Genomic DNA, 26,896 nt, shown 5'->3' with positions numbered 1-26,896 from the left:
ATAAGCTCCGCAGTGAAGGGCGTTCCGCGGTCGGTGATAAGAACTTCAGGGGCTCCATGTCGCAGCACAACTTGGCAACTTCGTGTGCAGTCCCCCTCGGAAGACCGGCGGTCTTTGTGTAGCGCGTCAAGTAGTCTGTTGCTACAACGATCCACTTGTTCTGTGATCACCATGTAGGGAATGGGCCTAGAAGATCCATTCCAACCTGCTGAAAGGGCCTTGACAGGACGGCGATCGGTTGCAGAAGTCCAGCGGGTCTCGTCGGTGGCGTTTTTCGTCGCTGGCAGTCACGGCAACTCCGAACGTAGTGGGTGACGTCGGATGTAAGGCCGGGCCAGTAGTACTTCGCTTTGATTTTTCCAATTGTGCGGGCTGTGTCGAGATGTCCGGAAGACGGGTCGTCGTGGCACGCTTCCAAAATTTTGTCACGAAGGTCTGCGGGGATGACAAGAAGGTAATTCGTTCCCGTTCCGGGGCTGAAATTCTTCACGAGGACATTTGAGGCTGAATGCTGGTAAGTTCCGCTTGAACGCCCTAGGCACGGCGACATTGCATCCTTCGAGGTAGTCTATCATTACCCGCAAGTCAGGGTCTGCACGCTGCTGGGTGGCTAGGTCGCTCTCAGTCACGATCCCGAAGAACGTGCTGTCTTCATCAGAGTCTTGTGGTGGTGGGTCGACGGGGGCGCGGGACAGGCAGTCGGCGTCGGAGTGTTTCCTGCCGGATTTGTAGACGATTGTAACGTCGAACTCTTGCAGGCGCAAGCTCCACCGCCCAAGACTGCCAGAGGGGTCCTTCAAATTGGCGAGCCAACACAGTGCATGGTGGTCTGTCACAACCTTGAGTGGTCAACCATACACGTATGGGCAAAATTTTGAAATGGCCCATATAATTGCGAGGCACTATTTTTCAGAGGACGAGTAGTAATTGCCAGCCGTGGTCTGTCGAAGGAGGACAAAGGCGATTACTTTATCGCAACCGCTTTGCTTTTGGACGAGAACGGCTCCCAAGCCTATATCACTGGCGTCCGTGTGCATTTCCGTTTTGGTGTTTTTGGCGAAATGAGCGAGCACGGGAGGGTTTCATAGGCGTTGTTGCAGCTAGCAGAATGCTTTTTCTTGGTTGTTTTCCCAGGCGAAAGGGGTGCTATCTTGTCAGGCGCGCGAGTGGCTCTGCAATGCGTGCGAAGTTCGCAACGAAGCGCCGATAGTATGCGCACAGTCCGAGAAATCTTCGCACAGCCTTTGTCTTTCGGTCTGGGGAAGTTCGCTATGGCTGATGTTTTTGCCGGGTGAGGAAGGACTCCTGCGGCGTTTCAGGCTTCAGCGTTAACCCCGACATGCGAATAGCCTCGAGTACAGACTCCAATCTTGCGAGGTGTTCGTCACAATTTCAGGAGAATACCACAACGTCATCGAGGTATACGAGACAGGTGTGCCACTTGAGGCCAGCTAACACAGTGTCCATGACTCTTTGAAACGTTGCTGGCGCCGTGCACAGTCGGCCACTTTGCGTCGTCGTCTTCTCAGGGGCAGTCTCGGTCATGTCAGGTACGCGTCGCGCAGTGTAGCTGTCGTGTTCGGGAGTCTCAAAAGGGTTCCGTTGTGTCGTCGGGATGAGGGCATGTCGTGAATCACGGTCTTCGGTGCGCCCTTGCGTCGTTGGAGGGTTTTCGTTTTTCCGCTGTTGCGCAACTTCACCCCCAGATGTTGCCGCCTTTAGTTTCCCCCGCGTGGGCTGGGGGACATTCCACGGGTGAAGTCAGCATTGCTGCGGCGGTTCGGCGATTGGTACGGGTACGGCTATAGCGAGCGGTTGAAACGGGCTGGGCCACGGCTTGTTTGAGAGATACTCGTCGATCTCACGTGGTCGTTGACCAGGGAGAGGGCGAGGTGCGTCGACGGAGAATCCTCGCCAACCTAGCCTCTTGTAAGGGCAGTGGCGGTAGATGTGGTCGGCCTCTCCGCAGTGGTAATACAGCGGCGATTATCGGGCGTTTGCCACACCTCGGTCTTCCTTGGCGCCTGGTTTCGGGTTACAGGGGGTCGGGCGGGTGACATTGGGTGGCGGTACGGCAGGGCCTCTTGACTACGTGTTGGAACAGGGCGGGGTCGACGAACAGCCGCGGAGTAGGTCATAGCCTCTGGCTCGCGGGGTGCTTCGGACGGCATAGAAGTTACCAAAGCCTGCTGTAACTCTTCCCAGATCACGTCAGTCAGGGAAGCGACTTGAGGTTGTGGTTTAGTCGTCGGGAAAAGTTTCCGCAGCTCCTCCCTCACCACTTCATGGATGGTGTCGCGTAGTGAGCGAGTTAATAGCGCCGGCACCAATAGTTTCCGAAACCAGCGCATTGATTGGGCGGTCGTACTGCCTCGTTCGGATTTCGAGCGTCTTCTCCATCACGGCGGCTTCAGACGCAAATCCGGACACAGTCTTGGGGGGGGGGGGTTGCGAACAAGGCACGCGAAGAGCTCTTGCTTCACACCTCGCATCAGAAACCATAGTTTCTTTTCCTCAGTCATTTCTGGGTCCGCATGGCGAAAAAGTCGCTTCATCTTCTCGACGAAGATCATGACCCTTCGTTGGGGTGCTGCGTTCGAGTTTCCAGCAAAAGCGTTGCGCGTTCTTTTCTGACCACGATAGTAAAGGTCTTCAGGAACTCTTTTGAAGTGAGCCAAGTTGGTCAAGGAGCTCTCGTGGTTCTCGAACCAACTGAGAGCTGAATCTTTAAAGTAAAAGAAAACATGCCGGAATGTTTCTGCGTCGTCCCACCCGTTGAAGATCCAGACGCGCTCCAGTTTCTCCAACCATTCTTCTGGATCTTCTGCGGGGGCTCCTCTGAAGGCTGGCGGTTCCCGTGGCTGCTGCAGGACGATTGGTGATGCTGCTTCTTGCACTATGGTGGTGGTTCCAGCGGTCGTTCTTTTTGGTCTGTCTGGCAGGAGCTGGCCGTCTGGCTGTTGCTAGTTCCAATGTCAAAGCGTTTAAGTGTTCGCTAGAATTGTTCTACCGGCAACACGAAACCTAATGCATGTTTTGCCATTGTGTATTGTTTTCTCGTTTGTACTTCTGCCTGTAATGACCCTCAAGTGAGGGTTACAGTAAAAATAAATACATAAATAAAAAAAAAAAACTGTAAACGCAAATGGTTACTAAAGACATTAACTCACGACGACAAGGAAGAGATACAGTGGACAACCAAAAACAAAGCCCAGTGTCCTTGAGGGTAAAAAAAAGGCAACATCACAACGGGCACAGTGCATTCTAAAACAATTGCGGTGTGTGCCCCGCAACAATTTGGGTACAATGCACGAGCCCGAAATCAAGCTCTGAAATTTGTCAGACTTGCTGCTTTTCCCCTACTGGTTTCAAATATGGCATTATTTTTTTAGTTGGTCAATTAGTTCCCGAGATCTGTAATCGTTACATTTTCCCACACTATGAACACTGGCGAGTGCAATAAGAAAATCGGTTTTTTGATGCATCACTTGGAAGTAATTTTACAGCTCATTAAACTTCAGTGTTTGAAATGGGCACTCAAAATGGTTCCTTGCCACTGGTGCCACCAAGGTTTAATGAGCTGTAAAATTAGTTCCAAGTGATGCATCGAAAACAGATTTTCTTATTGCACTCACCAGGGTTCATAGTGTCAGAAAATGTAAAGGATACAGTTTTATGACCAACACAGTTGTGTGTTGTTCCTCCAAAACTGGTTAATTACCTCTAATTATCTCGGGAACTAATTGACCCACTAAAAAAATAATGCCATATTTGAAATCGGGGGGGAAAAGCAGCAAGTCTGACACAAATTTCACAGAGCTTACTTAAAAATTAAAAACAGTGCCCCCACCTTAATGGTGCTAGAAAACAACGTGCGGGGGGTCGGTTCAACACTCCTAATCCGAGGAGAGCACAGCTGTGCCTCTGATCACTGCAGTGGTCACCGATCACTGATCACTGCGCCCCTGATCACTGGGCAGTGGTGGAACGCCTTTAGCCGCTGCCCGCCTGCGTGGTCGGGAACGGGATGGGCGGGAGGGTGTCGAGTGCCGAGTCGGGGATGCCGGGGCCGAAGGTTGCAGCGGCCCCCTGTCAACGACTGTACCGGCGGGAGATCCTCCTGCAGTCACAGGTACAAAGGAAGGAGTCAATTGAAAGCACCAAGTGAAGCACCCACGCGACTGCTAGCATGTTCCAGTTATCGGGCAGAGTAACTCCACGAATCCATTCACGAATGCTCACCTGTACTCAAACTCACTTGCACTTGCATCAAACTCAAACACGAGCAAGTGACTAACGAAATGCCACGACTAAAAGCACGTCTAATCCCCAGTTTGTGCAGACCAGCAAATGCGCGATAACTCGCGACTACAAAACCTATCATCGGTCCCCGTTCACTCGCGAGTTCTTGTGGGCGCGTTCGCTATCACAAGTGAAAACTCATTAGTGCTCACGAGATATGCATGCTCTTGAGAGCATGTGCAAACTCGCTTGCCAGCACACATACCTACCATGCCAGCTCGCCCAACTCGTACATGTTGAGCAAGCAGCCAAGCAGGGCTCATGGCACCAAGAAATAGTGAGACGCACGTGCACTCAGGAGACTGGCCATGGTAATTTGAGGGTAAGCCCCTTACGGCCACCTCAAATGGCAGTCTAAGCTACGAACAGCATAAAACAGGAGGCCTTACACCTGTGCCAAACTACTCGCACCACTGCTGTGAAGACCATTTTAGGGTCGCAAAACAGTGAGCATGCGGGCGCACTGAAGGCGTGCAACGTGCACATCATGAAAACAGCTTTTCTTTTCAGAGGGGGGAATTTCATGGGGCGCACGGTAAAACTGGCCGTCATGGAGACCTTGTTGACAAAATATGCAGCAACTAACGATCACTGAATTCTAGCCAACAATGAACACTATTACACGGCACATTTTTCCATTTCATGTGACCTGCTGCACCTGCCTAAGAACAAAGGCAACAACAAAAACCAGGCTTAATAAATAACAGAGCAGACAATACCACATGCCAAGCTCACGACCACATTTCAAGTCACACGCACTGAAATTTTTGCTTCAACACGTTCAGTCTTGAGAAACTGGTCACTGCAGTGTTACAGACAAACGGGCAACTGTATGGCAGTTGCTGTTTTTAACTTGCACAATAGTGGCAGTCCAACTGTACTCAAAACTTCGACCTCTTGAGAACACTATTTCCGCATAGCCTGCCTAAAAAAAAAAAGCAAGATGCGAAATACAATAGCTGAAATACGCACGTGGACGCCGCAAGCAGTCAGCAAAAAAACGGCAATTTTGAAACCGAAACTGAGAAGAGCGCGGCCATTGAAGTGACGTTGCAGCCGTCCAGCGAGTGGCCATACGGTCAGCAGCTCGGGAGCAAGCCTGTGCACAAGCTCTACGCACACACGGGGCAGCAAATGGGTGAAGCCTTCGCAGCAGAGCTGGACCAGTTTTCCAGCTGCGAGGCTGGCCAGAGGAATAGGCCCCGGCTGGCCTGAGTGTCGCAGGCGCGTCATGGCTGTTTACGCGATACACCGGCAGGTGCAGCGTGGTCTGACTGATTAACGAGGCGTTTCACGGGGCCACCACTCGTGTCCCAGCTGATTTGGGGGTATTTACTACACATTAAAAATAAATTTGGTAAGGTGGTAAGGTAAGTTGGCCTTTAAAGTGGCTGTGAAGGCACCACAGCTTGGGTCAATTTGAAAGAGCTATCCAAACTCTCAGCTCCATTCCATCCACGAAAGAGGTTTTTAAAGGGGTACCTACACCAATTTTCGGGGTTATATTATACAGTTTCATTCCTTAACTCAACATAACACCCCTGGCGAAGTATCAATGGCCTGCGACGTGTGGAACTTAATCTCGATTTGACCTCATTTACCGTGCTTACAGAACAGGATGGGGAGTGGCACACAGGGAATCGACAGCAGCGAGACGTCACCCCATGGTAGGAAAAACTAGCGACTCAGCCGAGATTTGCCTACGGTTGGCAGGAATTTGTGACGCCACTTCACGTGTGGCTCGGCGGAGTCAGTGGGCGGCCCAGCTCAGTGCCGGCAGTGTTCATGAAGTGATGACGCGGCCAGCCAATGGCACAGGTGTCAGCGGTCACTGGAATCGCACCAGGGAAGAAAAAAAAGCTCCACATGCAGGAAAGGAGCTAATGATATAGTAGCTGAGAATCTGAACAGAAGTCACCATCCGTGCCTCTACTGGAAGCGGCCATCAAATATCCACCGTGACGGTAGGCCTAACGCCTTCAGAGGAAAGCAATGCCTCCACCGACCTTCGCAGTGTTAAGACATCTGCGCGAGATGGTGAGCTCGTGGCCTGGTTCTGCCATTGATGCCCTCTGGGCTCAAAAAGGGAAGGGGGGAGGGAGGGGGAGAGAAAAAAAAACAAAAGAAGAGAGAGAGAAAAAAAAGAAACCAAAGCACGATTTTCAGGCGATTCAGTGTAAATAATCGTGGCCTTAAATAGTCGAGGTGCTGCTTCAGCCACTAGGCTGCGATAAATGCAAAATTTGGTATCAGTACTTCTTCTAACGAAAAAAATGCTAGAAATATTGAAATACCTTCAAGTTTTGCCCTGCAGTGACGTAGTATGGGCAGGAGAGATGTTAGTATATGGGCCAGCACAAAAACACTGTTACCTGTGTGTTCACTACACGTTAGCATTCACATGATGCGATCAAACGGAACTACAGGCCCTACTACAGTTGTCCAGGCTTGTTTCTTGGGAGTGGCTTCAGTCAGCGGCTGGGCAACGCACAAACAAGATTCCCGGACATCACGAAGAAATCGCCAAAAAGTGGCTGGGAGTAGCACTGCTTTGTCTTTTTCTAGACATCTCAATTATTACTGTTGAACTTCACTATAACGAAGTAGTGTCGGGGCAGTAAATTAGTTTGTTATATCCGATATTCGTTGTAACCGTATGGGTAAAAATTGGCTTCAGCACATTGGAAATCTGGCTATAGCAAAAATTTCACATAAAAACTCTATGCCAGGCTACGAACCCATTATAAGCGACGTAATTACTACCTGCCTCCTTGTGGCATTTCAAACTAAATAAACCAGAACATGAGAACCGGAAATTACAAAACGATGTCTGTTATACAAAACGGGCCTGTGGTATTATTCATTCGAAGTAGGATGCGATCTTTGTCAGGTGGCTTTCCACAGCACCGAGCAGGATGAAGTTTTCCCACAGTGTCCATGCACGAAAGAGCTTTTTCTACTTCCACAGTTTTGGACGTCAGGAGTTTTTCCAAGTAGCTTATCAGCCTTTCTAAAATATTTCTTCGTTATAGGCGATATCGGGGTGCGGTTCTTGTGGTTTCGGTTTCGTTATAAAAAAAGACTAGTGTCATTGAAATAAAGCGTAGCTAACCAAAATTTGTTTTTATTTCGCTATAGCCGATAATACGCTATATCAGTGTTCGTTATAACGAGGTTCCACAGTGGTTTTGAATTTTGCGATAAAAATGGTACTATCACTGAAATCTGGACACAGCAGCCTTTTTAATGAACCTTACCTCATATTTTATCTTCGCGGCCCATTAAATAAATGTAGTCGTAAATTTCTGGCACCTATATCTCACAACTAAGTTGAAGCAACATCACAGCGTGGGGATGGCACCAAAAAGGTAAGTAAGCAAGTTGGCCCAGTCGGAAAGTATTCGATTGGGGTGACGAAACTGCACTCACTTCTACAACTTGGCCAGTCACTGCCATTATAGAGAGAGAATGGTCTTTAATGAAACTGACAAGGTTAGCTTGGCATAGAACCTGACTTGCAACGCCAGATGATAAAAAAATGAACATGATAACGAAAGATAAGGTGACAATGATGATGATGATGATACTGCTGTTTTGAACGTTGCTGCACATCCTCACAGCCAATGCCAGAAACAGAACCCAGAGGCATTGTCAGAAGAAAGTGTAGCTGTAAAAACTAAAGCCATTCCACTCAATGTTTTAAAGCTGTCGGGAGTGCAGAGCAGTGATTCGCCCTAATGGGCTGTAGCGCCGTTATCCGCTCACCGCTACCACCCAATGCAATTTAAAATCCCCGCCTTCGCAGTGCTCGCACGCCCCCTGCCTGAAACTGTGCCAGTAGGAGTATTTTTTTTTTTTTTTTTTTCCTTGTGCTTGCTTTTCCTCTTGGCTGTGTCTAGCGTTCCGTCCAGACGGAACGGAGCTCTGCGGGTTATCCTTCCGTCCAGACGGAATGCAAATGAGAGCTTAGCGTTCCGTCCAGACGGAGCCGGCGTGAAATTTGTACAGTTCCGTCTAGACGAAACCAAAACCGGCTGATTAGACGCCATGCTCACTGTTCAGATTTGGTGTAGAGGGTGCGCCTCCGACAATGGCACTCTTGTACCGTGTTCGATTCCCCTCGGACATGCTTTTTTTTTTTTTTGCGTGGTTGTGCCAGAGTTTAGTAACACTTAACTACGATAGCAGTCGGTCTTGATTTTGCAGTCAACCGGCCGCTCCGCTACCGCTCACTAGAGCCAAGGCCGACGTATCCATCGCCAGAGTTCCAATCATCTAGTTCGTAATGGTTATTATTAATTACGGTTATTCTTGCTAGTCAATAGGCAGTTTTAGCATATCGTTACCGTGTTCGCGTTACCGTTTACAGTGTTACCGGAAGCGCTGGCGACGGTGAATCCTGTGCTGGTAAGTTACCGTTCGCGGTAACTCTCGCGCTGCGCAGTCTACTCCAGCAAACACGGTAAACGGTAACGTAACCACGGTAACGATGTGCTAAAACTGCCTAATAGGCAGTTTTAGCATATCGTTACCGTGTTTACATTACCGTTTAGCGTGCTTGCGAGAGTCGACTGCGCAGAGTGAGAGCTACCGCGCACGGTAACTTACCGGCACAGGCTTCACTAGGCAGTTTTAGCATATCGTTACAGTGTTTACCGTCGCCAGCGCTTCCGGTAACATGGTAAACGGTAACGCAAACACAGTAACGATATGCTAAAACTGCCTAATGAGCGGAAGGGGGTCATTCGGCTGGGTAAATATCAAGAAAGACTGGTCGCGCTGCTCGTTGTGAAGCGGGCGTGGTCGAGCTTGGCGGTTCGTTTGACGGCCGATCATCTCATTGAGAGTGATTATAAATCAAATGCGACTCTGGCTAGTCAATGAGCGGAAGTGGTTTGACCAGTTGGGTAAAAAATAACAGAGGCGATCGGACTAATACCCTAGTTACACGGGCACAGTTCACCACGGTCAAGCGAACCGCAGTTGGCTGCGTTACACGACAAACGAAACTGCGGTTGCCCCGCTAACCGTGGTTAATGCATACCAATGCACACTGAGCTCTGCCACCTCAGTTCGGTTACGCTAACCGCAGTTCCCACAGCCGCAGTGCTCAAAATCGCGCAAGTCAGTTGGGATGCAAGTTGCGGCGCATCAGCGGAGGTGAAAAAAAAAAAAAAAAAAAAAAAAGCACCTGGCGTTTGGAGGAGACGAAGGTTCTCAAATAGCGGGCGCCCCAAAGCTGCCCCCCAAAGGCGCTTGCGTTCTTTAGTCGCGCTGACTGCGAGAGCGACGCAAAGTGAACTAGAATACTTAAGTATTCTAGTTCACTCTAGCGCGACTGCCAGCCAGCAGCGGCTCGTTTCCCGGTTCACCCGATCAACTATGACAAAAGCCGTGCTAAATTTGTCAATTCTGCGCGTCGTTCGCCAAAGCAGGCAATCATGGCGAGTTTTCAATGCTCGGAAACGATCGGCGTGCACGTCGGCCGTGCCTGCAAACATGCCGGCGTGCCTGCCCGCACGGAACTGAAACCGGCTCGAATCGGCACAAACCACGGCAGCAACAGCTTGTCGTTGCTCTTCGAAATCAAACTGATCGCGGAAAAGAACTTCCACATGCGAGAAAGTGGATGTTAGTGTGGTGAAAAATTGTGCTATAGATTGTAATTCGCAGTTTTAGAGATAGCGGCGGTTCGGCGGTCAAATATCCACCGCGATGCTAAGCCTAAAGTTCCCAACACCGAGAAAACGCGAGAAAACCAAGCCGGTTGTGAGCTGTTGTGGAAGCCCCTCTCCTAAATCTTGCCGCGCGCGAGTGCGTTGCATTTGGATCTGAAGCGACTGTTTTAACGATATTTCCTTTTGTCTACCCTGCTTCCATTTTGATTTTTATTGTGAAGTTAAAAGTGTGTTAATTTATTTTTGTTACGCTCACAACCAAGTGACCGCGCACAATACACTTAAAATTTCGCGTGTAACAGCCAAAACCGCAGTTTGCGATAACCGCGGTTAAGGTTTAGTAACCACGGTTAGACTTAACTGGGGTTACTTCCGCCGAGTTTCCATACAAACTCTTACTCTGTCAAACGGAACTCCAAGCCGCAACCTCGACCACGCCCTCTTCACAACAAGCGGCGAGAGCAGTCTTTCTTGACATTTACCCAGCCGAATGAACCGCTTCCGCTCATTGACTAGCCAGAATAACCGTTAATTAGTGATCACCATTACAAACTACAGATCGGAACTCTGGCGATGGATACGTCGGCCTTGGCTCTAGTGAGCGGTAGCGGAGCGGCCGGTTGAGTGCAAAAATCAAAACTGACTGCTCTCACCGCGTCAATTGTAAAGTGGGCGCGAAGTTAGCTGTTACTAAACACTGGCACAACCACGGAAAAAAAAAAAGATAAAGCATGTCCGAGGGGAATCGAACCCGGTACAAGAGTGCCATTGTCGGAGGCGCACCCTCTACACCAAATCTGAACAGTGAGCATGGCGTCTAATCAGCCGGTTTTGGTTTCGTCTGGACGGAACTGTACAAATTTCACGCCGGCTCCGTCTGGACGGAACGCTAGCCACAGCCTTAATAGCCTTTCCTCCCACACGTGCTGGCGATGCACTGCCACTTTTTTTTTTGCTTACTACCGTAAAAACCAACCCAACAAGCATACCTAACTAAATGAATGCAGGCGCTGCCGGTTAATTGCGTATATTTTGCCTGAAATGTACCTGCAGTTTTCTTTACACTAAACAGCGGGGAGATGTATGACAAGTGCCAGCGGTGCACGAGCTTCGAGCGCTTATATAACTATATAGACCGCTTGGCTTTCGAAGGCGATCCCCTAAAGTGCACTGCACTTAAAACGCAAGCTACTGGTAAGAAGAAGAGTAATGGCTGGGCCTTCAAAAGCGATCCAGCGGCGAGCCGACACCCACCTTCTGCGCCGGCCACGTCGGGCAGCACGATGATGGAGCGGCGCGTGACGGCCTCCTGGCGAAGCTTGCGCGCCGTGTCCAGCAGCTCCTGCATCTCACGGGTGGGTGCCCGGTCCGGCGTGCGGATGAGGGTGGTGGGGTTGTTGACAGCCAGGGCGGCTGCCTCCTCGTGCTCCTCGCGCTCCAGGCGGCGTAGGTCGAAGGCCACCTCGCTGGCCAGCTTCTTGTCGGCGGCCAGCATTTCGTTGACCTCGGACTTGTAGTCGCGCATCAGGTCCCGCAGGAACACCAGCAGCGAGCGCAGCAGCGGCGACTGGGCCGCCTCCAGCTTGTTCTTCAGCGCTATCACCACTGGGATCACATTCTCCACCAGGTTCACTCGCACCTGGGAGGAAAGAAAGGCATGCGGTGGGTGCCATCCGTGCCCTGCGGCTGTTCTCGGCAATTGGCAGGGAAGACAAGGGGCTCTTACTTCAGTATGCACTCAAACCTTCCTGCTACAGCAACACTGCAAGCGGGTCAGTTGGTGCTGGGGTGGTTTTCTCATGTTTGTCCGGTTGGAAAACATCCGTTTCGCGTCCGCTTTATTGCGACGTACCTCCAGTTGTAGGCAGGCTTTGGGTGGACTTCTGCGCGACTGTTCTAGTAAACACATTTTAAATGACTAAACCTACTTTAAACTATCTTTAATGTGTTTATTGTTCCGCCAGCGAACCAACAAGGTGACGAAAAATAGTCTGCTCCGAGAAAGTGCAGCTCACAGCTCTGACATGTTTGCACGGTGTCACATCCAAGCGTTCACTTTTAGTTAATCATGGCTTGCTCAAAACAGACACTTTTGAGACAGACCCAAACCGGACAAAACACTACAATACTGCCCCCGATTCATGTTTTGCTGCGCTGAGCATTTGCAAGGAACGAAGATGAACAGAAAACACACATAAGACGAGTGCTCGAGTATGCTCTCCGTCGTCCCTTGCAAATGCTCAGTGCAGTCACACATGGTTCTCACAACAGACGTAGCAAATATGACATAGTAGATTCGAGATCTTATTGGTCACTTTTTTGTCAACAGGTGTGCTTTCATGCAAAGGCATTATGGGTTCCCCTGGCGAGCCACAGAGCAGTGAGGGATGCACCCATTGCTCAAGCAAACTGACCTAAAAGATACCAAACCACTTTTATTTACGAAAACAATGCGCAGAATTGAGCTGGGAGAACATATTGGCAGGTTCTGGGAGCAAGTATTGGCATCGTTGGGGATCGAACTAGGGCGTTCATTCCAAAACCCACAATTCTACCCCTGAGGTAGAACAGCGGGGCTCCACTAGCACAAAAAATAGGAGTTGTCCAGGAAAAGCAGTAGGTGGCACTGGGAACGCAGAGGAAATGACAGGCTTGTACCCACATGGGACAGGAATTTTATTTCTCCTTTTTACACCATTTTGCTCACACTTCGAGTACTAGCACGAAAGCAGCGTTCCATGTGGCATCGGCGTAAAATAGTGGTTACGTTTTTGCGCCCATACCATGAATGTTTGTTCCCGTATGTTTTTTATTCTTTGATCCCCAGTCATTCTGTGTACCACCTGTCGGCCATTTCGGGTGACATCTCTAGGCCACAATAAAACTGCGTCTTTGAGCTACCGAGTTAACTAATGCTTTCGCATCAAAGTAATACACAACATCCAACATAGTAGCAGCTATACCAAAAAATAGCTTTCTAACCACGCCATTACAATTAGCACTGCAAAAAGGGTAAAAAATGAAAATCCTCTCAAAACAATTCTTGAATGCAATCGTTAATGTGCACAGACTGCAAACGCCTCACAAACACTTCAAGTTCTCTTACACCATCCATAGGCTGCGAGTGGCCATCGCGTGAGGTAAAGCCTTCGTGAACCTCTTTTTTTAAACCAGCGATGCACACCTTCTCGCATGCAGCACACGTAAACGCACGTAAACGCAAGCACACGTAAACATAGTACTGATGCGTACTGCCGCTTGTACTGCGCGCACTTTGCTTGGTTTAGCTACACAGCACTACGGAGCTTTGGGGTTGTATCAGATGACACCGGCTGAATGACGCAAGCACGGTGTCTTACGTGACCATATTTGTCGAGCGAGCACTACATTTCACGAAACGATTATTTTCTCCCAAAACAAAAACAAGCCAGCTTTAAATACAGTCAGAAACAAACCAAAGGCAGAAAACGGCTTGCAACGGCATGGTGGTGCCATCTAGGTTCACTAATGGTAAACAAGGCTTCGGAATCGGCTGCACAGCAGTCGGTTCCCGTGATGTCATTGCGGACCATGAAAACACACAATTTAGCGGTAAAATCAAAATTTTAACCCAAATTGATTAATTTCTCAGTGGATAAAGCATCATTTGTATCCGGAGAAGTGCTGGGGGCACTATAAAACATGAAATCTTTTGAATAAAACAAACTTGTATTTTGTCTTCATGGCTTCTTTAAACTGAGAAAAAAATTTGAAAAACTCAGTTTTTATTTTGAGAACTGTTAAGCTTTTCTGTATTGAAATTTGCATATGCTTTATAGACATCTATTATACACATCCCGGAAAATTTCATTCCAATAGCATAAAAACCAGTGAAGTTTAGCAGAAGACGTAGTTGGACACCTACGTTCACTATTTATCTAAACTTAAAACTAAAGATCACTTTTAACAAGATTTTATCTCGTATAGTCGGGAAGGTGACTGCTAACAAATTGTCCCAACCAAACAATCCAATTCATATACAGCATTCACGCAGCCACTGTAGGACTTTTTTTTCTTATGCTACAAATGATGAGAAAAAGTATACCGCTGGTTTTTAAAGGGGCCCTGAAAGGCGTTTTGAGCACACTAAATGAACTAGCGCAATCGTTAGATTGGGTCGTCAACGTCATCTGCGCCAAGTATTACTCTTTTACGCGCAGCGGAAAGCTCACACTTTTGTTGCAAAGTTTGTCGCTTTTTTCTCACCCTTTCCTTCGTGTTTTTGGACGCCGCCATCTTCACATGTCTACATCATCGATTCCCAGATGTTCGTCATGAGCTAGACATCCTGCTATTGGGCGGCTTTTTCACGCACTTCCGGCAAAGAGATGAGTCGTCTGCTCAGCGTCGGCTCGCCGGCTGATCTGCCGGCGGAGTGCCGGAGTGCTTGGACATTTTACGACAAACGAAACAAGTGTAAACAAACGTTTAACCGTTTGTATTAAATGCAGCACGGCCATAACACGACATGGATATTCCCTTACCTAAGTACGTTTCGTAAAGAAAGCGTTGAAGCCCCGTGGCACTTCTTTCGTGCAATCGCAGAGCCCTGAGCCGCCCTGAGCCGAATGCCCGGGTTTGACGCATACATTTTATTCTACTTCAAAACAATCCAGAGATGGGTTTCGAACGAACACAACGTCACAACATGCGTTGCAAGTCTGAACCGCGATTGAAAGACGATGGGTTGCCTCCTCCTGCCCGTCGTAAATTCGGCACTCACCTCGCGCGCGGTTTGCGGGGACGAACAGCAAGTCACTTAACTCCGGCGCACAAGCCGAGATGGCTTTTAGCAACGCACACTGCACATACCCCATGCGAAGTTGAGTCGTACGTCGCTCGAGAAAGATAACCCAGACCATGGGAAGCACTATCCACCCGCAGAAGCACAACGTCGCATTGCATCGCGAAACAAAGACGTCCATAACACACACACACCATCGCCTCCTGTAATGTCAAACGCATCTCGCACTTCCCAATGGGAGTGGGTGGTACGCCTGCAGTGCCCACATGTCGCGAGGTGGGGCCCCGAGCTGAACCGGGAACACGCAACCGTAACTGAGTTCTACAGTGGTTTGTGCCTTGTTGTCAAGGCAACCGATGTTTGAGATTCTCAAAGAAGTGGCGCTCGCTCCAGCGCTAGAAAGCTCACAGCCGCGGTGGAGCATGCTTTGCCAACGTTGCCGCTCTCCACCACGCGTCGCCCCAAGCTGAACTGGTCACATGATTGAAGGGTTTTGTGCACGGGTTCTGTATCGATTTAAAGTGTCTTTTTCACATGCCGCCGGCAGGAATTACGACCGCCGCAAAATAAGACCCGGCACCAGCGGGGCCACATCTGATACGGCACTTTTTGGATAAAAAGTGTCGGTGCATCAAAGGGAACGAGCGCACGATCTTCCCCGTACGGCTGCGAGTTCGCCGCCGATAAAAAGTCACGTGCCACCGATAGCAACTGCACCAACGAACACCACGAAAGGGCAAGGCGAGGCCGCCGCACACATGCGGCCAGATTTTTCGTTCGCTTTACCAGCCTTGACCGGCGGAGTGCAGGATTCATGGTGGCAACAAAGCTTGCCCGTAGCAGACGACAGTCTGATCAGCGCAATAGCGGAAGTACGTCACCGCTGCGGAGTGCAGCATCATGGGAGGCAAAGCTCGCGCGCCGTCAACAGCGGAGAGTAAGTCGAAAGGAGGAGGAAACGCGGAGCGACGATAATGCGCGGTTTTTGATTTACGATTTCTCAGCTAATACTCATCGCTTTAACAAAATTCTTGCGGGAGGAGATTGCAAATACATTGCTTTATTTTGGTACATGTACATCCATGCATCGGCGGAAGGTATTTCAGGACCCCTTTAAAGGGGCCATGCAGACAAAACACAAGTTTGGTTCATTCGTTAGATTGAATCAACAGAATCATACCGACACCACTTTTGACGCACACTTTGCTAAAATAAGCTATAGAATTAGGAAAAAAGGGAATGGCCATGCGACCCACTCGCTCATTTCCCGCAACAGAACCTATGATGTCATATGCTCAGCTGCGAGATTGGCTGGGGCCGGAAAAAGCAAACGCAAATTAGGCAGGGCTCATAAGCTTGCCGAAGGAGCTATTTGCACTTAAATGCAATGCATATTCATTTTGTAGCAGGAAGAATAGTGGGGTAAACAATGAAAGTTACAACACACGTAAACGTCAGGGGTGGAACAGGGTCCATGGGTTTGGGAGCAGTCCTGGGAGCAGGCAAAAGTGCTTTTTGTAGCAGGCTTCGAGTAGCCAGAAAGGCATTTTTGGAGCGGGTTTGTAGCAGCCAGAATTGCCATATGGATTAGACGCAACACCATTTAACAGCATTATGCATGGTGCCTCCCTAATATCCGTACAGGCCACTGTGCAAGTCCCCTGCCAAGTACCTAATCTCTTATTCTCAGGCGCTCTACCACGCACTAGAACCTAATCTAAACCAGGAACGCAGTTCTTGTACTATATCTGGAGGTTTACAAAATGCGGAGTCATCTACTCTCAGCTCCAGCGTGTGCATTGCATTATTACCGTTCGAAGGCCAAACCTCAAGCAGAGAGTAGAAAGGGGTCAGATAACAGGCCTTGCTTCGTGTCCACCAAACGGCAGTGTTCATGTGACCCCACAGCGGCATTCCGTAAAACAAGGTGTTTGCTTGCATATTTTCCATCGAACAGCAGTTTCAGTGCGTGCAAAGTTGAACATAGCTTTTTCTTCACCCGTCACCGGGATGCAAGAGTTTACGAACTTACGCCGCAGACAACGTACCCAACTAGAGCGTCTCAGAAGGCCCTATTAATATTAGACCATCCTCCAATAAACAAAGCCAACCCCAAAGTTGAATTGAATTTAATTTAAGTTTATTTGTTCTTTTCTGAATACAGAAAAAGGAGGGGGGGGGGGGGGGCAAAAGGCAACCAGCATCTCTCCGCCTAATTGCTAACTATTGTCTTTAAAGTTTTGTAACTTTTACCAAGAAAACACAAAATTTTGAATGCACCAAAATTGTATTTAGTTTTTCTGGTCACTTTAAACTAGAAAGATTTTTTTCACAGTTCGCTACTAATTGGACTCTCCAAACCGGTTTGCGAACCGGTTCAAGCTTCCAAACCAGTTCGGGCTGTGATTTTGTCGAACTGGAACCGAACTGGAATGAAATGAATTCTCCTAAACCTGAACCGTAACTGAACCAGTATTTCTTTCAGTTCAACACACTGATTATAGATGCATAAGCAAGGATATGACCCATTGCCCAACATGCCAACACGAGGACCAACGATGGCCGTGCCATGTGGCGCCGTCCTTCGCATCAAGTGCAACTGGTTCACGCACACCGCACATACATGCGTGCGCAGCGGTGCCCGACCGCTGACGTCTGGCTGTGCAGGGACGGCTCAACCTGGCGCAAGTCACCTGGCCGCTCATGTCACACTCTTCCACTTTTCAGGCATGGTGCCCACCACACTTAACCGCCTGTAATGTAGGCTCATACTGCCGCATACGTGATCGCAACCAACATGAGAGGTGATGACGTCGCAATAGACCATGCGAAAAGCCGCTCCCCTGGGGTCGGCACTCACCGCGTTGCTGAGCACGGCCCTGTGGATGACCTGCAGGCTGGCCCGGGTGGGGTCTTCCTCCTGGGCGGCGTCCTCGGCCGCCTTTGCGATGGACTGCAGCTTGATCTCCTGTGAGCAGAGCACCCACAGGGCGTCGTGCAGCATCTCGGGACACTGCTCCTCCATGCCCGGCGTGGAGCTGGGCTCCTCGGCGCAGGGCATCAGCACGCTCCGGGTCAGGTCCAGAGTCAGCTTGAACCGGTCCTCGTCGGTCATGTTGAGCAGCAGGAACCGGTACTGGGCCAGCCGCTCCTCCCGGCCCGCCCCAAACAGCTGCCGGTCCCGCTCCGAGGTCTCCACGATGCCCTCTGCCTGGCCGCCGCCCGAGTAGCCGTTCAGGTAGCACATGCACTCGACAAAGCGCTGGTAGAATATGTGCGGCTGCCGCCGGCCCACGCACTCCACCAGGCCGAACTCTGCCAGCTCGCGCACCTCGGCCTCCTGGTCGGTCAGGACCGACAGGAGCCGGCAGAAGAGCCGCCCGTGCAGCTTGAGAAAGTCCTGCTCCAGCAGCTGCAGCAGGCACGTCAGCACCAGGCTGCGGATGGCCCGCACGGGGTCCTTGAGGCAGCGCGTTACTGCGGGCAGGTACGGGTCCACCAGCAAAGCGTACCGCTTGCACATGTCCGTCAGCACCACCACCAGGTTGGCGCGCACCATCGGGTCTGCGCTGCTCGCCAGCGCGTTGACCATGGTTGGCACCGCGCTCTTGGCCAGCTTCTCGTTCTGCAGGCTCAGGGAGCCCATCACGATCACCGCGTGGGCGTGCACCAGCCGCGTCACCTGCGGGCAGCCGCCTCCCCGCAACATCCGGCGATCCCCCTTATCCTCCGCGCCCGCGAAGCAGGACTGGACCAAGTGGTGGAGCTGGCGGGACACAGTACGCGGGGCGGGCTGCGCCGCCTCCCCGAGCAGCACCAGGTGCCGCACGAGCTGCTCCTCCTGCGCCTCGAGGTCCCCCCCGGCTGCGAGCGTCTTGGAGAGGAAGGCCTGGCACTTGCCCAGGGCCTGCTTGCACCAGATCTCGACGGCACGCTCACCCACTTCGGGGCACTTCGGCTGCACGCTGCGCTTGAGGCTGTAAAGGCACTGAACGGCGCCTGGGATGATCTCGGTGGGCAGGCTCAGCTGCTGCAGCTGGGCCTCCAGGTCGCCAATGAGCTCCGGCACGGCGCTCGGCGGCAGCTGCCGCGACACCTTGCGCAGCACGGCCAGCACGTGGTTCAGGGTCTCCGTGGAGGCGGTGGGGCCCCGCTCGCCCTCCCACTGCTGCTTCCAGTAGCTGAGTGCAAACTTCCCCTGGCCCAGGTCGCAGCAGAGCGCCAGCTTGGACAGCAGCAGCCAGACCGAGGCGTCGTTGGGCCCACCCACGTGGCTCTTCAGGTGCTGCAGCTGGCTGGTGCGGATCTTCTGCCCCCGGTGAAGCTGGAGCACGGCCTGCTGCAGGTACTTGTGGTGCTCCCGGAAGGGGCCCTGGGACACCTGCACAGGGGGGCAGGGCCCGCATTTGAACACCTGCTTGCAAAATGCCACCGAATACCCCCTCCACAAGGACTTCCATTCTGCAGCACACACAAACGAACAAGCAGCAAAACTTCCACCACGGCCACAACATGGGTGAGGCTTTGCAGATCTGGGTCTTAATTTGTGGCCATCCCATGGCCAGCACTAAAAGCCCGTAATACTAGACAACAACTGATCCGTGTAAAGCGAGTTTGGGGCATTTTGTTGCCCAGTAGCCACACGAGACACGGCTGTCCCGTTACTGCTGTTTCTCGGGTACTCGTCGTTCAATTTCAGCAACTGTGCATCGGCATGTGTGCTAGCGTCCCAAAGGACCCGTTGGCAATTCAGGCGACACGAAGGAACTTTTGCAAACAAAGCCACATGTAGTCAAGAGTTCGACGAAAGTTCGTCTGGTCAGGTATCATGATGAGAACGAAATGAGGTCACTGACCAAGTCAAGGTGAAAAACACAGACGTTTCGGAACCCGTACGGGTTCCTTGATAACACTAAGCAGGCAAGAGCCGCAAGTCGCTTCTTATTCTAAAATGTGACGTAATCTAAAATGCGACGTATTCTAAAATGTGACGTATTTTTGTGCTAGCCACATGGCTAGCACAAAAAGCACACTCAATCAACCATTAGTTATTGTTTCGTAAAGTTCGCTGTGAACGCATCAGCGTCTGTAACCAGTTGCAAGTCCAGAACAGCAATCATTCTGCAAAGGTGATGAACCTGTGATGCCAACACACACGGCTTATGAATGAAGACTACACTTTATGCATGACATCAGCTGCTTTGTTTGTTCAGTTTGACTTCATAATTTACGCTCACAAGAACACTGAGGTCGCAACTTTTGTTTTTGCGTGTGCTTTTGTTCTGTGCTTTTATTCTCTGCTTCCCACAATACTTGCAAGTAACGGAATCTTAGCGGTGCTTGGAGGGACAGCTGGTTGCGGTAAAAAGGCCCAGGGGCAACTTCCGTTGCTGTTCTCAACTTGTAACAGAGTACAGCTAAAGCCACCGTGATGCAGTCCTCCCGGATTAAGGAGTCTAGGCTCTGTGAGAGTTTTTTTTTTTTTTTGCATCGGCATGGCTTGAATTCTGCATCTGCCCCAACACAACACCCATCCGGGAATGAGTTTCCTCCAAAACCAAGCACACTGCCTTCTGGAAGGCCACACCTATACTGCATGCCGGTCACCAGAGTTACTCCATACACACCAGTAGCGAAACTCCCCGCAAGCCACATGCATCAAAAACCGGTTCGCAATTGGGCCCCCTGCGCTGGGGAAAGAAAAAAATCTTTAATGAAAGCTGAAGAGGTCAGCCCCATTAACGATAGCGCTTGCTACTCCAGGGGGGGGGGGACGGGCAAGTTGACTAGCCTGTCATAAGTTGGCAGAAGTGGCGCACAAGTTCTTACGGCTTCTGCCGCAAGTCATAAAAGAACCTCGAAACATAAGTTAACATTACCTAATTTAACCCTTTCAGGGTCAATGGTGTTCATGTACGTCCCCTTCAAACACCTTAGAAATGGTCAATGATGTACATGTACATCATTGCTTGTATGTTTAAAAAGCACGCCTTTTTTGATAATTTTTCTCGCTTCGCAGTGCTGCCACACTGCGGAATTTTTTTTCTTGCACTGATGTCTCTTTTCTCTTTCTACGCTTTACTACAGCGGTGCGCCCGCTACCGCTTGTGCATCAGGTCACGTTCGGGCGCGCGGCAGCTGGTTTAGGTTTCGTCCTCCAGGCACTTCCCGCTTCTTACTCCCACGAAACTTTTAGATTCTTATGTTACTCATGAATAAAACATGCATATGGAACAACACAAACAACTTTTTTTGCCACTTCATGATCACGCTAAAAAAGATTACATTTCTTTTATTGAAATAGATTTGTCCAAAGAATTTTTATCACCAATAAAAAAAATTGGGTGAAAAAATTTGACCCCCAAAGAGTCAATGTTTCTGTGTTTGAAAAGCATGCTTCATTTGATTAAGCAGTGTTATTAAGTAAATATTTCCAAAGTTCAGTTTTTGCCCCCTAGGCGCTGCACCAATCCCCTCGGCTTCAACGAAGCAGGGGCCATAGAGTTACTTGCTAATATATACTAGAGGGAAATCTGGCGCTGCAATCACGGGTGGCCACGGGCAGAGCGTGTGCAGCTAGCGACGTTCCTCACCTACTTGGCTTATTTCGAAGCCAAAATCAACAACAAAAAAAATGTAACATTTTCTTTTTGCTCATGGTACAAGAAGCTTCTAAATAATCACTGACAAATAAATCTCAATTTTATAATAATAACAAATTTGAATAACCTTTTGCAGTAATATTGTTGCCTTTTTGCAGCCAGAGCCAAATTTTCAGCCTCTTTATAAGCCGTGCCGGGGACAAGTGTGACGTGCCTGCTCGGTACACGAGGGAACGCTCGCTGAAGCGCGGCACCCCTAGACAGTGGTGCCAGATTTGCCTCTAGTATATATTAGCATGAAACTCTAAGGCAGGGGGAAGGCCTGCCTGGATTCTGAAGTAGAGCTGCGCAACCGGTGTGCGTTGAAGAACGCTGCCGGCCGCGAGTCACCACTCGCCTGTGCGAGCAGGTTCCACGCGAGGGTGGTGTTGGCGCCCCGGCTGGGCCGGCAGAGGGGCTTCAGGATGAGAATGTCAATGGCCTCGACGGCCTTCTCCATGACCGAGTCCTCGGTGTCCACCACCAGGGGCAGGGCCCCCGCCAGCCACTGCCGCAGCGTCTCCTCGGGATGGGCCTGCAGGCAGCACGTCAGCGCCTGCAGCGCCTGCTTGCGCACCAGCAGCGCCAGGTCCAGGCAGCTCTCCCTCAGGATCTGCACGGGAAGGCCCCGCACCCCCACTGTGATGCACAACGTCAACCATACACCACACCCCTCCCCTACACCAACCTCACCTACCAAAAGAACGCGTACAATTGAGCATTTTATGGGAAAAAATCTCGGGTCTCGGGAAAATAAAATTATCGGTGCTGCAGCTCAAAGATCAGTATGCGATTCGCGAATTAGCTCCACGCTAGCATTCAAGCGACGCAATCAAGCAAAATCAGAGATCACTGCGATCCCGCAATCCAGATTACATGGTTCATGCTGGTTTATACCTGGAACCCGAAACTACTTAGCGGTCGGCTACGATTAGCGGCTGCCAATCGCACTATTGAACACGGTGTAACAAGAACCTGGCGACAAAGCGGGCTGGCAAGGTTGCTGCATTATTTGTTTTCCTAAATATACAGGTGAGTTGATGGAAGTTTGTGCCAAAATTGGCACTGCTGTTATTGGGCCAATGCCGCCTTTTGGACGGACCAAGCTGTACTCGTAGTCCCTTTAAAGGGACCATGCAGACAAAATAAAAGTTTGTTTTATTCGAAAGATTTGGTGTTTTGATTGTAAAGTTTAACGTGCCGACGCAACTAAGGCGATGAGGCGCGCCGTAGTGGAGGGCTCCGGATTAATTTTGACCACCTGGGGATCTTTAACGTGCGCCGAAATCTCGTACACACGGGCGTTTTTGCTTTTCGCCTCCATCAGAAAAGCGACCGCCGCGGCTGGGAATCGAACCCGCGACCTCGTGCTCAGCAGCGCAACGCCTTAGCCACTGAGCCACCGCGGCGGGTAGATTTGGTGTTTTAGAGTCCCCAGCGCTTTTCAGGCAGCAAACGGTGCTTTATTCACTGGGAAATTAACAAATTTACGTTAAAATTTTGATTCTCCCACCAAATCGTGTTTTGTGAAGTCTGCAATGACGCATCCAGAGCAGATCTTCAAGTGAACGCTAGTACGATGTTAAGTCTGCAGCGGACTACGGAGCACCTTGTTTACTGTCAGTCCTAGATGGCGCTACCATACTGTGTGGGACTGCTGTCTGCCCTTGCTTTGTTTCCGACCGTATTTGCACCTGGCTTGTTTGTGTTACGGCAGGCAGTAATCGTTTCACGAAACATTGGGTATGCTCGACAAACAGGGTCACATAAAACACTGTCGCTTACTTCAATCAGCGTTTGTCGTGCGAGGCCACTCCAAAGCAGCAGACTGTTGTGCAGCTTGTGGGAACGCGACCTTAGCGCGTTCCCTTTGGTTCGGCTTCTCGCCACACCGCTTGCTCCTCGCGGGAACTTGTTCGGCAAGACGTCGGCGAGGGGGATCTACCTCCTCGCCGTAGGAGTTGTCTTTAAGCCGGCGAGCACGCGCGGGAGGCAAGCTGCGCGGGGGGAGAGTTGGAGCTCGGGAAGCGAGGCGAGAGGACGTGCCTAGCGACCTCCTTCCTTCGAGGATCGGGCAAAAAGGAGGGCGACAATGGCTACCATCGGCGTCCCAGCGAGGCAAACACGAGCGCGCTGAGGCGCCAACAGAGATGACTGTTGTCGCGGTGAGTCGAACCTCTCGATTCCCTTAAATTGCCCGGGCGAGGAACTAGATCCTCGCCGTCAACCAGCTAGCCTGCATGCTCTTTGAATGTTTATTATCCTGTAATAAATGTCAATGAGCGAAAACACTTGTCGCTTCTTTTGTTCCGGTGAGCCACGGCCCGCCGCGGCTGGCGCGGCACAGTGCACAGCCGCGGGGTGGGGGCAGATAGCTTGCTCGCTGGGCGAAACGAGAAGACAAAGACGGATCAGTCTCTCTCGTCGCCGGTTTCGCTATTGCAGGGAAAAGTAAACCAATCTACTTTAACCCCGCTATTACCCCACAAGCTACAACAAGCATAGTGCGCCCAGTACCAACAGCAGTGCGCACTAGTGCTTCTGTCTGCATGCATTTTTGCAACTTCCATTGTTTACCCCACCATTGTTATTGCTATAAAATGAATAGGCATTACAGCTGAGCAACAACAGCTCGTTCTGCAAGCTTACAAGACCTGCCTAACTTGCTTTTGCCAGCCGCACCCAATAGCACAGCTGTGCATATGGCGTCATATGTTCTAGTGTGGGAAATGAGCTATACTCGGGAACAAGTTAAGAGCGGCAATAGCTCATGTACGGTGTCATTCCGCCTAAGCGGTGGACCCGGATGTGTGCCCGTGTTTTGAAAGGAGATTGCTACAAATGCGCGATGTCGTCTGGCTTTTCTCACGTAGTTTGTCGTCGCTGCAGTAATTTATAGCACATTACGCCCGGAAAAGCCCAGAAATAGCTCACGCCATCTTCAAAATATTCCCAATAATGTACTACTTGCACCGTGTGGAGCAACATCCAGCTGCGATGATGAGGCACAGCAGCATTCCGTTTTGCCGTTCCTAAGATGTACCCGAGTTTGGCAAGTCGCATTGCCATTCCCTTTTTCCCGCAATTATATGCCTTATTTGAGCGAAGTTTGCATTAAAAGTTGTCAGTACGATTCTAATGAGGCAATCTTTCCAATGCACCAAATTTGTGTTTCGTCTGCATTCCCTTTTTTTTTTCTAATTATATAGCACCAAACACAAGTTCTATGCATTCGAAAGATTGTCTCATTAGAATCGTACTGACACCACTTTAACGTAAACTGCTCGAATAGGCTACGAAACTACGAAAAAAAGGGGATGGCCATGCGACCCACTGCTCATTTCTTGCACTAAAACCTGTTAATACGCCCAGCTGTGCCATTGGCTGAGGCCAGCAAAAGCAAACGATTGATTGATTGAAGGGTTTAACGAGCAACGCAGGCAACGAGGCGCGTCGTACTGGAGGGCTCCGGATTAATTTTGACCACCTGCAGGGGATCTGTAACGTGCGCCGAAATCTCGTACACACGGGCGTTTTCACTTGTCACCTCCATCAGAAAAGCGGCCGCCGCAGCCGAAAAACGAACAAGCGACGCCTTAACCACCGAGCCAGGTAAAAGTAAACACAAGTTAGGCAGGGCTTATTGTAACCCTTTGCGAAGCGCATCGGGATGTAGCCGTCAGAAAAATTTGTAACTATCTGTGTGTGCTTTTGAAACCAAAATTTCACTTAAAAGCCATAATCAACTTGATATCATAAGTAGTTAATAAATTAGGTCGTGTCCTAATGGCAAACACGCCATCGCAAACAGGACCACTGCTTCCTAACCATTGCTGCAATAGAAAATGTACATACATTATTGTGATCTGTAGCCCTCACCGACAAAATTTTGAAGGCGAGATAACTTCGGAGATAGATTGGTGTAAACACATAATCTGCAAAATATCAGCGGCGAATACAGCCTAGAACATATTTAAAATCAATTTTAAAGTGTGCGAAACGCAACCGAGCAGCCAGCAGAGGACCACGCGCAATCGACATCCCGAGGATATTGTGTAAATAAACATCCAAACACGTCACGAGTTTGTGTTTGCCGCTTCCGCACTGCCGGAGTTTTTCGCCGGCTCGCCGCTACAATCGGAGGGCGGAGCGTCTGCTCTCGAGAACGAACGACCCGATCGTTGGCGGCGGAGGCACCGTGATTTCATCAGCTCATCGGGCAGCTGGCCGCGACCAAAGTTCTACAGCGATTCCAGGCACTCTGTTTCTATTACTGTTTATTACCATTGGATGCGAAAACGCGCCGGAGGCACGAAAAACCCACTGAGCTAGCCGCACGGTCACTGTGCAGGCGGCGGCCACGGCCGCGAAGTGGCCCAGGCCGGCGCAGGTAGCTCGAGTGATAGCTTGTTACCAACTTACCGCTGCACGAAATTGTTCCCAAGTCGCGACCATGGTGGCTTACATGAGAAAGGAGTTAATGATGCGATGGCGGGTTGCATTTAAAATTGTCATCTGCACCGCCTACGAGAGCGGCACTGGAATATCCGCCGCAGTGCTAAGCCGAACACATCTGTAGGCGGACCTGTAGGCAGACCGGCCGGCTCGAGCGTCGTTCTTTAGCAGCGGTAGCATTTGCACTCGCAGCGGCTGCGTCACATCCACGGTCGCTTTTTAATTAAGCGCCTAACGAGTCAGTACGCGGGGGCATTCGCAGAAACTGCCGTCGATGCGGATTCGACAGTGCTACGGCGGCTCTGCTCAGTGATATCCCTCCGACGGTCACGTGGTCAGCTTTGGCCAGCCGGTCGTGGTGCACGACCGGCTTTATAATATGTGGTTCACACCACGACCGGCTTTATAATAAAGCCGGTCGTGGTTCACACAAAATCCATCGTTGCGCGGCACCTGCGACTGGCCGTATTGAAGATGCCTAATTAAACAACCGTCGCACGCTGAAGCAAATGAGGTTTCTACAGGTTATAAGTGGGTCACTAGCTACTCATCGCAACAACAACAACAAAAAAAAAAAAACAAGATGCAAAATTTTTGTGTCAGATGCAACATCTTTTGTGTGTGGGTGCTTTGACACAGTCACACATATTTGTTTTATACCGGAGTGTAAAGCACTTGCACACCGGGCCAAACCGGGCTTGACGCTCCTCCGTTCTCGGCGGAAGGATACAGTGACCGCAGGAGCAACGACGCTTGCAGCCAGCGTGATCGCTCAGCGCTCCGTGTCTGGTGTTAGCATGGAGGAAAGAAAAGGTTGTTAGAGTAGCATCAGTTTTCTTTGCATTTGCTTTCTTGGACGCTGTACCCGAAAGGATTCTTTGCACCATCTGTGTTTCGAGCGTAGCCTCGACGTTCTTTCAGAGGTGGTAACGAACGGCGCGCCAAGGGAGCGCCGCGCCGACGACGGAGGAGGAGCTCCGGACGCAGCGCTTGGACGACGCCGGGCACTGCTCGTGATCACGAGGCGCACGCTCAAG

The 26,896-nt window shown here is 50.4% G+C and overlaps 1 protein-coding gene across 2 annotated transcripts in view; it reads right to left on the bottom strand.

The window, feature by feature from the left end:
* Positions 1-3,016: 3,016 nt before the first annotated feature.
* The window catches only part of LOC144138125 (condensin-2 complex subunit D3-L-like), a 32,058-nt gene continuing 8,178 nt past the window's right edge, over positions 3,017-26,896 (bottom strand). The window contains exons 2-5 of one of the 2 annotated variants that reach the window (XM_077670242.1): positions 21,763-22,017; positions 17,624-19,144; positions 11,235-11,619; positions 3,017-4,120 (exon numbers count right to left, since the gene is read on the bottom strand). In XM_077670242.1, the coding sequence (XP_077526368.1) occupies positions 3,948-4,120; positions 11,235-11,619; positions 17,624-19,144; positions 21,763-22,017 (2,334 nt within the window). In that variant the 3' untranslated portion in view covers positions 3,017-3,947. The remainder of the gene's footprint in view (positions 4,121-11,234; positions 11,620-17,623; positions 19,145-21,762; positions 22,018-26,896) is intronic. The other variant, XM_077670243.1, reaches the window with a different exon arrangement.

This window comes from Haemaphysalis longicornis, unplaced genomic scaffold, assembly GCF_048455015.1.
Source record: "Haemaphysalis longicornis isolate Haplotype H1 unplaced genomic scaffold, Haemaphysalis longicornis Haplotype H1 scaffold_5, whole genome shotgun sequence".
NCBI lineage: Eukaryota > Metazoa > Arthropoda > Arachnida > Ixodida > Ixodidae > Haemaphysalis > Haemaphysalis longicornis.
Note: the sequence above shows the minus strand (reverse complement) of the source record. Positions and strands in the feature narration are given on the sequence as shown.